At 38.4% G+C, this 15,441-nt stretch overlaps 1 protein-coding gene across 1 annotated transcript in view; it reads right to left on the bottom strand.

Annotated features, from left to right (window-relative positions):
- Window positions 1-15,441, bottom strand: part of LOC104159394 (vitellogenin-1-like) — a 43,277-nt gene that overhangs the window by 16,070 nt on the left and 11,766 nt on the right. The window contains exons 11-20 of the mRNA XM_009697291.1: window positions 14,205-14,423; window positions 11,905-12,122; window positions 11,723-11,820; window positions 7,441-7,565; window positions 7,253-7,354; window positions 7,047-7,166; window positions 6,598-6,787; window positions 6,417-6,510; window positions 6,119-6,304; window positions 879-1,023 (exon numbers count right to left, since the gene is read on the bottom strand). Of these exons, the coding sequence (XP_009695593.1) occupies window positions 879-1,023; window positions 6,119-6,304; window positions 6,417-6,510; window positions 6,598-6,787; window positions 7,047-7,166; window positions 7,253-7,354; window positions 7,441-7,565; window positions 11,723-11,820; window positions 11,905-12,122; window positions 14,205-14,423 (1,497 nt within the window). The remainder of the gene's footprint in view (window positions 1-878; window positions 1,024-6,118; window positions 6,305-6,416; window positions 6,511-6,597; window positions 6,788-7,046; window positions 7,167-7,252; window positions 7,355-7,440; window positions 7,566-11,722; window positions 11,821-11,904; window positions 12,123-14,204; window positions 14,424-15,441) is intronic.

Below are 15,441 nucleotides of genomic sequence, written 5' to 3' on the forward strand. Positions count from 1 at the left end.
AACCCCACTGAAAAACTGGAATTTTAATGCTACTATTTTCTTTCCAGAGGAAATTCTAATGATACTGGGAAATGCTCCAGTTAGTGCCATTTTTCAGTTGCTGCTCGTTTAAGAATAACTGTGGAGTATTGAGTTTTCAGGAAAGGCAGCACAGAGGCACAAAGTGGAAGAACTTTTCTTTTTCTAGGGTATCGGAAACTGCTCTCACTGACAATACGTTTGCCTATTGACTTCTCCATAGGAAAGTGCTGTACTCACCCTCTGTTCGTTTCTTATTTTATCTGAAAACCTTTCAGAGTTGCAGGACAACAATGAAACCAGAAAAGGACAGCGTATTCCTCACCTCTGTCAGTCTTTCACTGAATGAATTGTCACACTGATGCCTTCACAATGCTGCCCATCATAGAAAGCCTGTACTGGCTTTTACGAAAAACTGTAGCTCAGGAAGTCATTTGACTTGACATACAAACTGTCATCCATCCTTGAATCAGGATGTTTATAGGCATTAAATTTGGCTCTACAAGTTGAGCAATGGAGTGTCTCGTGGAACATTTGTGGCTGCTCCAGGAATGTGATGCTTACATAATGGTTGCAAAGTATTTTAAAGATTGTGGGCCTATCCTGTAGATGGCAGTGTAAAATTAATTACCAAAGAAAATGCTTTTGCTTTTGAAAACGTTGCAAGTCTGATGTATTACACTCCAGATTTTAAAATGATGTTACTATAGGGCTATTTGTGTTATTAGATTGAACCCAACTTATTTTGAGCGAAGCAGCATTGGTCAGGGATGAACTGTACATTTTCCTATGGAGAAAAGAAATGGTCTCCCACTGATTAAAAGCCTCAAAAAAGAATAGTCAGACACTACATCATTTACCCTGATGTTATCAGTCTTGCCTGATGCAGAATCTGAATCAAAGCGCATCTTCATTATGTCAGGCACTAGTTCAGGTAGAAGAACCGGAGTCATCTTACTAGCAGCCAAATCCCCAATATTTCGTGTAACAGCAAATGTCTTAGACCTGCAGGGTAAACATTAGAGTAAACCTGTATTGATAAAGCACTGCCAAGGAAAAGACCTGAATAATACCCTCTAGCACGTACTCAGCAACAAGTATCATACCTTGCAAATTGCTTTACAGATATTTACAGCATCTTTCCTGTTGTATTTTCAAGGACTGCTAAGAGTGAATAAAGACATGGACGAATCTCAGGGACAGATAGCTCAGTTAGGCTTTTAGAATCATGAGTACAGGTTAAAAACATTGCAGCTGATGGGATCTCCATATGCCTAACACCTCGAAGAACAGTCCACTTATGTAGAAGCCTGGCGGTGGATTACATTATTAAATTTTTGAGTCTTCTATTTTGATCTCATGGACTTTTAAGTTTTTAAACTCATCTTCTGTGTGTTCACTGCTAAATTCAGGGCTTGTTTCCTTTGACATTGTATTTGGGAAAATACTGCGGTAACTTCAAAAAATAACCTGGGGACTGGTGGCTACTGAATACTGTTTCCCATGCAACTTTTGTTAAAGCAGAATTAAAGAAAGGAGGCTGAAATCACCAAAGTAAGTGTCTCCAGCTTGATTTAAATTCACTAGTACTCATGGCTTGGCTGTAGCTTGACAAGATTATTACAGAGAGATGTGTAGGAAGGTTAAGAGCCTATTTACATAAATGTGTTCAGTACATAGTTTCTAGTGTTGTGGACTCTTAAGAGTATTAGTGAGGATCCACGATGTGTGATGCAAGGTGCAGCATGAGACTGAGACTCTCATGGCTAAATATCCCGATCCTCTGGCTCCATACCCGACATTCTTCACAGAAGTTGTTACAGTGCTGTGGTAACTATGAGTTTTGTCTTGGGTCAGAGAAACATCTTAAATGCCGAACACTTTTGAGAGACGAAAACCTATTTCCCTCAGCTATTAACATTGTACAAACTCTACCTTATTAGCCGTTTATCATCACTAACATCCAGCTCAAAATTCCCCACATGCTGTTTCTCAAGTATGAAGTTGATATGCTTTCCTTGGGGCTTTTGTGGTCTGCCAGTGGAGGTGGCCTTTGTGACAGTGAATGGAAAGATGGTCTGCAAAATGGTCTCTACTTTAATATGGTCCACACTGTACTAGCCTGAGCAATTCCAATCAAACCTATTTTAAAGATGAATTTGTATTCATTTGATAGCCCTCTCTTCCTCTTGAAGGCTCCTACCGTGCTGTGTGCACTGTAAAGCACACAATTGCTCTTCATGTGGAACACCTCAATAAAATGTGTGTCACCTGTGGGCTTTGTTTTCTTTTCCATCTCTCTCTTTTTTTAGATAAGGACATGACAGCAACGCTCCACGCTGGGTGATAGGAGGACCTTGAAGAATGGAATCTGAAATAAAATATTCTCCCTAACAAGCTGAGGGGATAAAAGAAAACACAAATCAACTTGCATTTCAGATGGCTCATCTGAGTAAAGAGACAAAAAGGGAAATGGTTTTTATTTTAATCCCATTCAATAATTCAAATGACCACTGAACTGCAGGCTGGGTCTCCAAGCAGAAAGCCCTGGGGTTTCTTTTCCAATTTTTTTAAGTATTTTTTTATGCCAATAGTCTACTCCTGCCACCTAATGAAAGTAGAGGATCGATTCCTCCCTGTTGAGCACAGAGAGCCGACAAATGTAGCTGCATCACAGGTGACACATGTCAATGTCTGCAGAATCACACAGCACAGTAAAAATAGTCTACAAGAGCCAGCTCTGGTACTTTAACAAGAAAAACAGTCACAAAGAAGGCCTAAAGCTATGGTATGAAAGGATCTGTTCTCTCTGATCCCACACAAGGGAGAAAAAATAAAAAGGAGATTTTCCAATATGTATTAGTGTATTTTTTGGATGAGAGAAGAAGCTGTGTTATAATATAAGCCAAATTCACTGCAGGGGTAAGGGACAAGCAATTCAGCTGTGTTGGGCCCACTGATGTTTCAGTGAGTGTGGCCTTACATACATCCCTAACATGGCGACAGAAGAGCTCAATGTGTGTTTAAAACAAAAACAACATCAACAAAAAAAATCAATGGAAAACTATTTTCCCATGTTTTAAAGCACAGTATGACATTGCATCTAAATGAATGAGAAACAAAAGACAATCCTCCAACCAGATCTTTAGCTCTCTTTCTGCTGCAGTGAAATGAAAATTTCTGCCTTTTCTATGCATCATCCTTGTGACCTTGGTGCAAAGGTGTTACAAAAACAGAGACCTGGAGCACCAGTTATTTTCCTTTTTTGTTCCCAAACACATCGTGGTGCCTTGTGAGCTTACAATGTACGCTGGCTCTTCTGCATTTTCTGCTACACATGCTGTATACATGTTATACACACTGTTGTAATTTTGTAATTCATCTTATAAATAAGATGCCCATGTGAAGTAATTTCTGCTTATCCTACAGTTAAAACAAGCAAAAAAGCCCTATGATACAATCTCTATTCAAAATGATGTATATACTTCAATAGCCTGTCATTATGAATATGTGATATATTTGCAAAGTGCATTCTCTGGCAGCTCTCCATATTTATACTTTAATCACAGGGCTCTAATTTTCCCTGAAATTTATTTGATTTTTATTTATTCCTGTAAATTTTGTTTAAAAGTATGTTTAAGTAGCCATCTGTAGTATACTAAATATTATGTTAAAAAAGCCTTAAAAATAACAATTATTTCTAATTAAATTTAACTCTGATATAGGAGTGAATTGAAACACATGCTATATATTCTCTCCATGGTATGATTATTTTTTGCTAGAAAGAAAGTTGAGTCCATAATGTGCTGATTTGTCTTGGGAATGCAATCTCTCTATCACCAAAGTTTTCATTATTTTTTTTACTTTAGAGTCTACAATTGCTCGCTTGAGTTTCTCTTCGACTCCTGAAAATTTATATAAATCCCACAGCTGTGACAGGTTATAACCTGTACAGTGTGTAGGATATGACTGAACTTAATGCTATTGAAGACTGCTTCCTGCATCTGGATGTGAGAGATGAAGGGGAAAGTAATATCACATCCTGACTAGCTTTAATGACATGGTACTATAGAAGGTAACCCACTGACCATCAAGACAAAGTGCCTAGTACCAAAATATTTTGAATAGAGCTCAGAAACAAATGAAACAGTAATAGCTTTCTAGAATCATTTCTTTAAATGAGGAATTTAAAGCTAACAAGGGAAGGTGTCAGAATATCTCTAAAATATTGACTTCAATAGGTTCTTTATTCTTTGGTGGATCTATGCAAAAGGAAGAGAAAGTCTACATTGAACTAAAATTTTTAGAGTCATTCTATATAGAATATATGTATCTTTTCTCTCTCTATCATGCCTGCTTTTTTCTCTTCATACCTTTAAGATTTTACTTTGCTTGGTCTTTGACCTCCTCAGTGATGTGGGTCAATGTTACATTAGCTAGTTATTGCTTTGCCTTCGCTTGTACTCATTGCTGTTTCATTGCTCTGTATGGTTTCCTCTGACTATTTGTTTTATAACGGTGAATAGGAATGCTTTTTGGAGAAAAACTGACGGTGCTAAAAGTTAGCTAGTGACTCTTAGCTTTCTCATATACTTGGCACTATAGAGCTATTTCCAAGTGACTACTTCACTTTATAAATGATAATGCTGCAGGGTCTAGAGCAGGACTTGGGCTGGAACTCATGGACTCCTCCGCTGTAACCCCTTGTGTCTGATACTGACTTGCTTTATGCTTTCTGGCAATGCATTTAACCCTTTTTGTGTCTGATTCAATTTCCCCTTAAGTTAAAGGAGGAAAATATTTTTTATTTTGCTTTGCAGGGAGGATCTTTCTGCTAACACTTGCAGCTCTGCTTGAGGCTCTAAACTCCCTATGAGCGTCCAATATTTTCATTTCAGTACAGCATCCTTGAGTTCATTAACATCTGCCTCACTCTCTCCAACAGTGAAAGCTAGTGAAAACACATCCTGCTGTTCCTGATGACCTTGGGAGCAGACTGTCCTGTTCTTCACATGAAAATACACAAAACTTTTGGGCTGTGGTGCCCCAACAGCTTACACACAGTTAACTTTTGCCCCATGAATTTCTGAAATCCTCCCTCCTCTGGACGGAGAGTCTGATTACAATCACATTTGGTGGAGTGAAGGAGTTATTTTAGGGAGGAGGATGTGAAGTCAAATGGCTAATAGGATGGTCTGTGACCATTGAAGGGCAAGGGAGAACAATGATTAGGCTAACTGGTGGCTAAACTGAGGAGACCTGCAGAGCTTCTCTGGGCCAGCAGCCATGAATGCTAATTGCAGCTGGATCAAGCAACTGAGCTCTTTTTGTTATGGCTGTACTCCTAGAGCAGAAACTTGTTAACATTTCTGCAGATTGTATAATAGCTAATTTCTGTTGTCAGTGATGCTTTTTCCTTTGTGTTGAATTTTCAGCTTGTCTTTCTCAGTATTTTTTCATCTGTGTGTTGTGAAGGTTTTCTAAGCTTTGGTCTACTGCTTTGATTCGTTGGACATACTCTTTCTGTTTCCTCCCTCTCTTTGTGCTTGTATTTCCATCTGTTTTCATTTGTTTGGCATCTGGCTACAACAGTTTTCCAGAGTGTATTGTAATTACATGCACTGATAATAAATCAAGTAGACCTAACATGTAAGAAAACCAAATGGCAGCCACAGGGAAACAAGGTAAAAACATAAGAAACATCAAATCCTGTATGTTTCAAGGCATCAAATGCAAATATAGATAGGTTATCTGTTATAACTGCTAGGATTCAGCTGGCTTATATCTTACCTAGTGTCTCCAGTCCTAATACATGTATTAGGATAAAAATTTCATGCCATTTGTGTTTCAAATAGCTTATGGGTGTCAATAACTGAGAAATGGTCCTAAAGAGGATTTTCAGGTGAAGACCACAGGAAGTAACATATATTTTCAAGCAAAGCTTTTGTACATGTCACTTCATTTAAAATAAACAAACTACATCAATCATTGCCACTTACCTAAGCTATCAGTCAAAGACAAGATCTCTAAGCAAATGTTCTGTTTTATTTGGAAAGACTCTGCATTGCTACATAGAAAGATAGAAAGTGCTATGCCTTACCTTACAGTAATTATGTTAGTCTCATCTTTGCATGGTGGAATTTCAATCTTGATATTTTTTTCCTTCATATGGACAGTGGCAACAACATTCACAGGTACATGAGCATTCATTTTGGTGTGCGCTTCCAGCCCTGCCTGGATCATGTGTGTGTTGATCCCCATTACAAAGGTTACCTCCTTAGCCATGCTGAAAAGGGAGAATGAGGGTAAAATTATGTTCAGAGAGCAGACAGTGGTTGAATTTTTATGGCCTCTGTCACTTGGAAATATTATTCTTTTATTTTATAAGAAGTATTTACCTTAGACTCATTTTGGATCGCAGTCTAATGTTGGCATTTAGTAACTCAGTCAATCTGAAATCAGACTTTGGAGAAGGTGTAATCTGTGCTTGAACTAGTACAAAGAAAGGAAAAAAAGTGTTAAAAATCCCCTCCAATCCTGAGAGCATGTTTATATTGCTCAGGTCTTGAAATACGTTACCATTTCCTGCCACTTTTGTGACAGAAGAGTAATAGAAGCTGGTCTCTGTCGGGAACCCAGTGCAGGTGGGCACAATACAACGGATCTCAGACGACAGTAAAGTCTTGGTCCACTGCCTCCCTACACCACTTTGAAGGCTACTGATCATTTTCCTTATCGAAGGGATTTTTTCATCAGGTCCATACCATGCCTACAATTACAGAGTTCAACTTGTCTAAATAAGCAGAACTTGAATATCATGATCCGTGCCATTAGCTATGCCTCAGGGGAAAGTCTGCCAGCAATGATTATAGCTAATCCTGATCAAAGCTTGACCTTTTTTGCCTTGATTAATACTAAAGACAAAAAACCCTCTTGAATTAAAAATTTTAAAAAAGGAAGAGAACATGTGAAAGAAACAGTATTTTAAAGCTTTTGATGTTTCGGTGATGCTGTTTTCAAAATGATACCTGCAATGCATTTTGGATGGTGTTTTTATCAAGTTCACCAAAGAACAACTCTTGGCCAAACATCTTCAAGTAGCCCGACACAAAAGGTTTGTCACTGGGGAATGCCTTCCAGTCAGAGAGCTGCATGAGAAGAGGAAGAAAGTCTGATTCTCCGTAATATTGGGGAAGCAATACACCAGAGATTTTTCTTTTCCTCCAGAATTTACCGTTTTCAGTATTTTCTTGAAGTCATAATCAGTCTCCCAGTCCCTATCAGGAGAGTAACCTTTAGCAAACATCTCCTGCAGTCCTTCAACCGCTATTCCCACCTGTGGGAAGAAGTAAAGTGTAACTGCCAATTGGATGATAGTTGTAAGAAGGGATGAGAGGGTAAACTGTGGGTAGACCCAATTACCTCCAAGGGATCAGTCACTCTTCCAAGGAAATGTGTCCGCAGCTGGGACATTGCCATCGTTGGAATTAAACTGCCTGCATTATTCAGTACCAAGTATTTAGCTGCCAGCCCACTCATAAGGAACTCTGAAGAGAAATAGGCAGTAAAACACAGCACAGTTCGTTTTTAAAGCCACAGTGTACAGATTGCATCAATTTACTAATTGCATAATTCAACTGATACAGCATGATATGAGAAAAGCCAGAAAACCCAGCTATAAAACTGATGTTATAAAACAGCCACTAACAGAATATTCTGCATTTTTGAACTATTAATGGGCAAAATTACAAGCCCCCTGCTCAATGCCTAGTTGTTATGCTATTTTTCCAATTGATTCTGCTATATCATTTACATCCGGTTAGATTCTGTAACGTCAGCTTATGAAATGCTTTTATGAGACATTATTTAGGGCAACTTCACAAAGGGGATCAGAAATGAAAACAGATTTGCCATCCTTTGCTAATAGTTTAGGGAAAGTGATATAGATGTCCTATAAGGACAGATGGTGAGTTGTAGATTTGTCTCTCAAATGACTCAGAGGCGATTTAATACATCTAGTTCCAAATGCTATAACTCCTTACATGAGATGCACTAATTGTTAAGTAATTGTTAACTATTGAGTGAACTTTAAGCAAACATAATTTGCATCTATTTATTTTCTCTACTTTAGATTTAGCATCTATAATGTTCTTAGATTCAGATAATCAGTGCACAGAGCAAGGCTTTTCTGAGTTCTCTTAGGTTTCAAGAGGAACAAGGCTGACATGACATGTAGGCACCCCTGTCGTGCTTCCTTTCTTCCAGCTCTTCTCTCTCTTCTCTTCCTACACTAGTTGGAGGACAGGGAAGTATTTTAGGAGTCCCTATGTTAATTTTCTACTATCCTCATGCTACCCATATGCTGATTAAATCCCAGCATGACCAGAAATCAGCTTTGGAAATCCAGTACAGCCAGGACAATTGCAGAGCCCTGGAAGATCCAGACCAACAATTTCAGTACCTGCACAGAAATTCTTTCAATTATTATTTTCAATAATTTCAGTACCTGTACAGAAATTATTGATGAATTGTAGAAAATACATTTTCAAACACACTATGAGAGGGAGTGAGTCTTTGACCTCTTTCCAGAAAAGGAGTGCCTAAATTCTCATAAATTATTTAGCCAAAAGTTAAAAAGATTATTGCTTGGTTTACAAATGTGGGGCGTTATGAATACTCATGCCCATATTACTTCTCTAGTGCCACTCTCTGTGTTTCAGATAACATCTCACTTGTGAGTCAACACTTTCCCACTCTCTTCTGAATCTGTGCATGCAGACAGGGATCTGGATGGTCCTTTATCCTCGTTTACTCCTCATGCTAAGTTGTTTCATATCAGATTGTGGGACTAATCTTGATTTCTAATTTCACAGGACTGATTCCAATTTTTCAGGTATTTGAGAAATAGTCTGTTGGAAAAGCAATCCACTTAGTCTACTAAATCTGTATGAACTGGCATTTCACTACATTACCTTCACTGTTTTGCTGTATGAAGCTCCTGTGCTACCCAAAGTGCTAGGCACTATCTACCTATAACATAAACGTTTCAGTAACAGCTCCTACAATCAAAATACAGGTATTTATACCACCCCACTGATGGCAGAGGAATCAGGGGAGAACTTCAGCAGAGAGCAAGGAGAGATGACATAAGGTCACATTTTAATGGTGTTCCTATAGAAAATAAAAAGCAAAGCCATGCTACACTGGGGCATTACTAATAAGCTGACTTGAGACTTGGAAATGTGAAGACTAGTTTTTCTCTGAATGAGCTTAGCCAGAACAGTCCTAGGTGTTACGCGGACCAGACACTAGAATGAGGCATGGTACATTTAGTGAATTTGTTAAGGCTTTTTTTTTTGGTGTTCTAACTCACGAAAACTGTTAGTTAAAAAAACTCATGGTACTTACTGATACTTCATAAGAAGTGTTGCTCGTAAATGATTAAATGATTATACAGAATTCATTGACTTGAAGAGAGCAGGGGTATTTTCCATACCTCAGGCATTACATAGCGCTGATACTCTAAGAAAATATTCACCAATGGAAAATCCTACTGACACAGTCTGATGATGCACTGTAGCCACTTCACTGTGAGAGTGCGATGGCACCTGTATATATCTGACTAAAAGTCTTGCCCCAAGGAACAGTGAAAGAAAAATTGGTGATCAGAGTGCAGTCTTTGGTACCTATCAGCCTTAGTACACACATTTAATTATATGAATCTATGCATATTGAGAGTCAGATTCTCAGTCCTCACACTGAGCAGAAGGTCAACCCTTTGATTTCAGTAGAGTGTGTAGAGCATGAAGGACTATTTGTGGTGGCCATGTATGACAGATTCCAGATTAGAGACAGATTCGGCTGACATTATTGTCTCTCATTAAAAATTCAGCATCTAGCACCACAAAGATCTGTGATGCTGGGGGCACATTTTTGTTTTTAACATGGAAATAGGTACTACATTACAGCCGTCACTATGGTAACTCCTCCAGAATGGACTCACTGAAACACATTTCACCTGTGGCTAGTGGTGACAAATCAAATCAGAAAGCTGGAGGATGGATCCTTCTCCCACACCAGTATAATAGAGGATTGACTTCATTTAGCTAAGTGAATTATCCAAGCCTAAGATTAGCATGTGTGAGAAAAGGACCTTGTTCCTTATTCTTCATGATGAGAGGTTTAAATATTACATATGCACGTTAACCAAATTTCTGACACTGGTCTTCGCCAAGAAGTAACACTAATTCACTGATGTACTGCATTTCCAGGTTGCAGCCAGAACAAAGTAATCCATTTCACATAGCCCTCTGCCAACTACCCTCATGCATACTGCACTCTTCTTTCTCACTGGGTGAAAATAGAGATAGCTTCATTTTAAAAGCAAAAATAAGAGGAGAAAATGAGTACCTAAAACTAGAAGCATGTATCTGCCTATTACTGGAAAATGCATCTCTCCCCGAATGCATTTTAAATGGTACAAAAGTTCACACAATGCATATTAGTGACTGTATTTCTTTGGGCACTCTCTGTCTTCATCTCTGAGGCAGCAAGCATGTGTACCGTATATTACTGTGGTTGTTGTGGTATGTATTAGATTTATTTTTGTTATAGAGCAGATTAAATAGTTATGTAAAAACCATGAAACAGGGACAGGGCAACAATAAGATCTATAAAAGTCTTTCAAAGCACTCCACCCTCCTCCAAAAAGAAGGCAAAAGTACTTGTACACTTAGCACTGTGGATTTCAGATGTTTCAGAGTCCCTTTTTCTATTGATTATTTTGAAAAGAATCTTTACGTATACCAGTGCTAAGTGCTAAAAACATCCAAGTCCTCCTAGATAAACAGCGTGTGTAAGGTGACTGTTTGTAGATGCAATCTTCCTGGTCTGCCAGCTGCATATGCCAAATCACTGAGGCTGTCATAGTCATTTAGATAGGGGAGCTGCTTAAAAAATCTCTACTGAGAAAAATAGCATACATGGAAAGTAGAAATAGCTACAATTTGGCCCGGCAAGAGCTGTCTTCTAATCTGGTCCTCCCCACTTTGACTACATTTTTATATGCAATTCCCATTGATGTAACTGGTCAGTCTCCAGATCCCATGTGTGGATCGGCTCATTCCAGTAAAGAATCCCGGTAGGAAGATGCAAGAAAAAACTTTAGACAATAAGCCTGAGTTAGCTGCTCATGGGTGTGATGAACTGTCACATCTGAATGTCTTCAGTATTTGCTATTTCACTGGGCACTACTGTTGGAGTGAAGAGTATTTAGCATCACATTTGAATTCAGCAAGAGTTGTAGGTGTTCAGCATTGGCACAAGTTAACCCACTTCAGCAGTAATTTAGGTCCCTTCTGTTTGTTCAGTGCTGAACAACGATATGAAATCGTTAATCACCACCGAGACTACGGCATTTGATACAGAAGCATGTGCCTCACTGGCTAATGAAAATGGAGGGTTAAAGTCCCACAAGCCCTCTCGTAATTTCATGCTGGCAGTGTACAATGCAAAACACATAGGGACCTAAACAATCTCCGAATGGAGAGCCTGAGATATATTTTTTTTTTCACTGAACATAGGAGAATATGGAGGAACAACATGCACCTAACCAGCTGGCTAGGAGAATTGAATTCTTATACTGTACAATGTTTTTCAGACATTGACCTGTATATATTTCTCTACAAAATCTTCTGACTCTTACCTTTAAACATACTGAAGCGGAAAACCTTGCTGAACTGATATCCAGATCTGTCGAATTTGGGACTTAATATTCTGATAGCCATTCTGCAGGCAGAAGCCCTGAAAAAATTCCGTGAGCACGTTAACACCTCAATTAATTTGCAACAAGTTTTCATCTAGGGAAGGGATCCAGATTTTCCTTACATCACTTGAAGATCTGGAGCTGTGCTTCTACCCAGGGCCCTCAGGTAAGAGTAGATGAAACTTGCCACTTGCATGCTAGGTTCCTTCAGCACAGCATCAGCTAATGTCATCAGTATTGGAAGACCTGGCTTGGTTTCAAGCAAAACCACTGCAGCTAACATTCGGACCCGAGGATGAATTTTGTCATTCAGAAAAATCTCAAGGGTAATACCCTGGACCTGAAAATAATAGTTACATTCAAATTTACGGTATGTTTGAACATTTTGCTAATAACCATTCATCATTGGTGAACGATCTCTTCATCACTAGTGCAGTAAAAATTTGTATTAATTATTATGGCAACAGTGTTCCTGGTTTCATAGTCTGAGGGCTGGAAGGGGCATTATGGTAATGTAGTCTGACTTCCTACACAATCAAAGCCAAGGAATGTCACTGGATAACTTCTACATCAAGTCTATTACCTATTTTTGAGCTACAGCAAAATATAGTTGTAGCATAACCACTCTAGGTAAAAGAGATTTCATAGATCCATTACATATCTGAGAAGTGGTTTCAGTGATCACTTAACCCCACCCATAAAGGTATGCCTTATTTCTAATAATTTGATCTCCTGTGGTCCTTTCTGCTAAATAATAGAATGAAAGTGAAATGAATAAAAATCAGTTTACTACCAGAATCTATATACCATGTAGACAGCTTAAAACCAAAAGTTTATGCAACAAATGTAATTTCCACAGTACTACTTGTGACCAATGTGTTTGACCTCAGCAATATTCAGTATCAAGGCTAATTTTGTACTGGAACCTTTGCAGTTTCCACGAGCTGCACTGAAGCCTTTGACTCCAACTTCAGAGTGGATGTGGATGGTGTAACGTTGCTCTGGCAGCCTCTCTGCACAGTCCTGTCCTGCCTTGGACAGCATACATCTACTCCCTCTAATGAGAACTCTGATCCTTAAAAGTTCAACAAACTTTGGAAACACCCTGATTAGTTTTATTAATTTATATATGTTGATTATCAAATACCAAGGTAAAAGTGGTGACAAGGATGCAGTAGCCTCTTTCTAAATGTAACTCCCTTTTCAAATTAAAACAATAAAAAAGACAGACCATGTATTGAGTCTGTTTAATGCAAATATGGGTGTGTAGCTAGCTGCAAACCAGGCATTAAACCGGTTTTTGAACAATGAAAAATCCAGTCACAGTCATTAACTTGCTCCAGATCAATATTCTCCAAAGAAAATGCATAGAAAATGGAACTAAACAGTGGTCTAGGTCACCTGTGGAAAGCCAGACCAAAGGGCAATCAGAGACACAGCATTGTTTTCAAACACCAAATTGGCTTTTTTCTTCAGCAAATACCCTAACTTCTACCCTTGCTATTCTCTCCTCTCCCCCTGCTTTTCCCCATCTACCTCCTGCGTTGTAGTAAATTGTTTCTTTATTCTTTTGCTTAAAAGCATACCCTGGCACACTATTGTCTGTGGATCAATATGTGCACTCAAAATGGGAGTCATACGCAAAAAATGAGTATAATGGAAAAACTGATACAGATTAGTAGGAGAATAGTTAATGAAAGCTTTTATTTTACTTTTTATCCTAAGAATAGATTTATATAAACCAAAAAATTTCAATATCAGGAAAAAAAAAATCTTGAAAATGCAAGGTTTCCTTTTAAAAGCAGATTAAGGTGAAAATGACTGTAAAGTGATGTCTGTGGTGAATGAGAGTATGCCTGTGTAACCATTGTATGTGATATCTAATCATCTCGTTCAGGGACAAAAGTCACATTTAGTAAATGTTCTGTTTATGACTGAAACCCACACAATGTCTGTAAATTTGTAATTAGGATGCAAACCTCTAGTATCTATTTACAATAAGATCTGGTCTTGAATTACGATTAGATGTGACACTCAGTATTAAATGTCAATTCTCTGAAAACCTTGTTTTGTGGTTCTCTCACATACCAAAGTTGAAGTAGCACTAAACACATTTTGGTCAATAAATTCGCTTTCTGTCTAATGTCCTTGGAAAATAAATGTTTGCAATGGAAACACTGATTTGTCTTCAACAACAGGGTAATGAATACATCCTTTTAATGGGATTTTTGTTGCAGTCTGAAATACTAGAGGTTAATGTCAAAAGGAATAAGACATGCCAACTAAGGAATGGCTAAGTATTAAAAAAACCCACAGCTATATTTGAAAAAAAAAGATCTGCTTTCCTCTCATCATCCATCATCAATTAGCAACCTTGTGTTAGATTATCGTAAGTGCAAAGGAGGCAGCTTTGTTTCCTTACCATTTTCGGGTCTTTCATGCCTATATTTTTCAGGGCCATCACAGCGGTCGCATGGACCTTGAGTGGCAAATCTGAGGCACCAGCTGCATATCCTGGCAAAAATTTCTTGATGTGCTTGATGCTGGCTGGCTGTCCTACATTCCCAAGGGCTTTCAAAGCCAGGGAAATTTCTTCTGTGTTAAACTTGCTCAATGCCTCTCCTGCAAAGCCATGAAGTAGCTGAAAAAAGAAAACAAATCTTCTGTTGAGTTCAATTCCAGCTCTTATCTATATCCCACCCTCAGCCTATTCTGAGGTTTGACTTTGATAATTTCAGTTTGTTCAATTCACTTATTTTAAATATTTTCACATTCTTTTTGTACTCATGAATAGGACATTTTATTCATAGAACAAGCATAGCCAAGAAACCTGCAACGAACAGTTGCTTCATCACTATGCCTTAAAGTTATTGAGTAAGATTTTTAAAGGAAACAATAATGGCTAGGAGCTAGCTCCCACAGTTTTTCAGGGTGAGTTGGGAACCATGCAATAACGCTCTTCAAATATCTCTGTTTCGTGGTTGAAGATAGGTGCAAAAATGCAGATACAGTTAAATTCTTCAGATCCTTAAATAAGATTCCTGAAGATATGGCTAGTGGTGGTGCCCTTAACTTCAGCTATGACAACCACTTTTTTGTGTGGACTAATAGCTGGCAATGAGATCATCAGGTCATTTTACAGCCTTCGTCATAAGCAACTGGATTGCACTTACGTTCACGTGTCAAGATTAGAAGTAGTTGTTTGAAGCCTGAATATGAGAAAAGAACTAAATCCTAATAGATAACTGTTTTCAATGCTAACAAATGGCCCTAAAAAAGAAACTGAGATGTTATAGAATAATTTCAGTACAATTCCTGTGCTTTAAAATACCACATTTGAGAGCCATTGATGATGCAGCAACAGTCCATTTCATGTTACTAATCAAATGAACGGACATTTGAAATGCGTTGAATAAGCCTATACAATCAATTGCTTTGGGAAAGAATTTCTATTTCCTAACACTGGCCTTCTCAGATTTAATTAGCTCAAGAGCATTGGTGGCAATTGTAACACGGGAGACGCATGTAGGAATGTTCCCCATGCCTGTGTAGTACAGGAAAAAAATCACGGCAAGCACACAATGTATTGGGAACACCCTGCTCTTACTGGGGATGGTGGATTGACCAGCATCGAAGACTGAAAACACCTATTTCTCTTT

This window comes from Cariama cristata, unplaced genomic scaffold (assembly GCF_000690535.1).
Source record: "Cariama cristata isolate BGI_N322 unplaced genomic scaffold, ASM69053v1 scaffold4623, whole genome shotgun sequence".
Taxonomy (NCBI): Eukaryota; Metazoa; Chordata; class Aves; order Cariamiformes; family Cariamidae; genus Cariama; species Cariama cristata.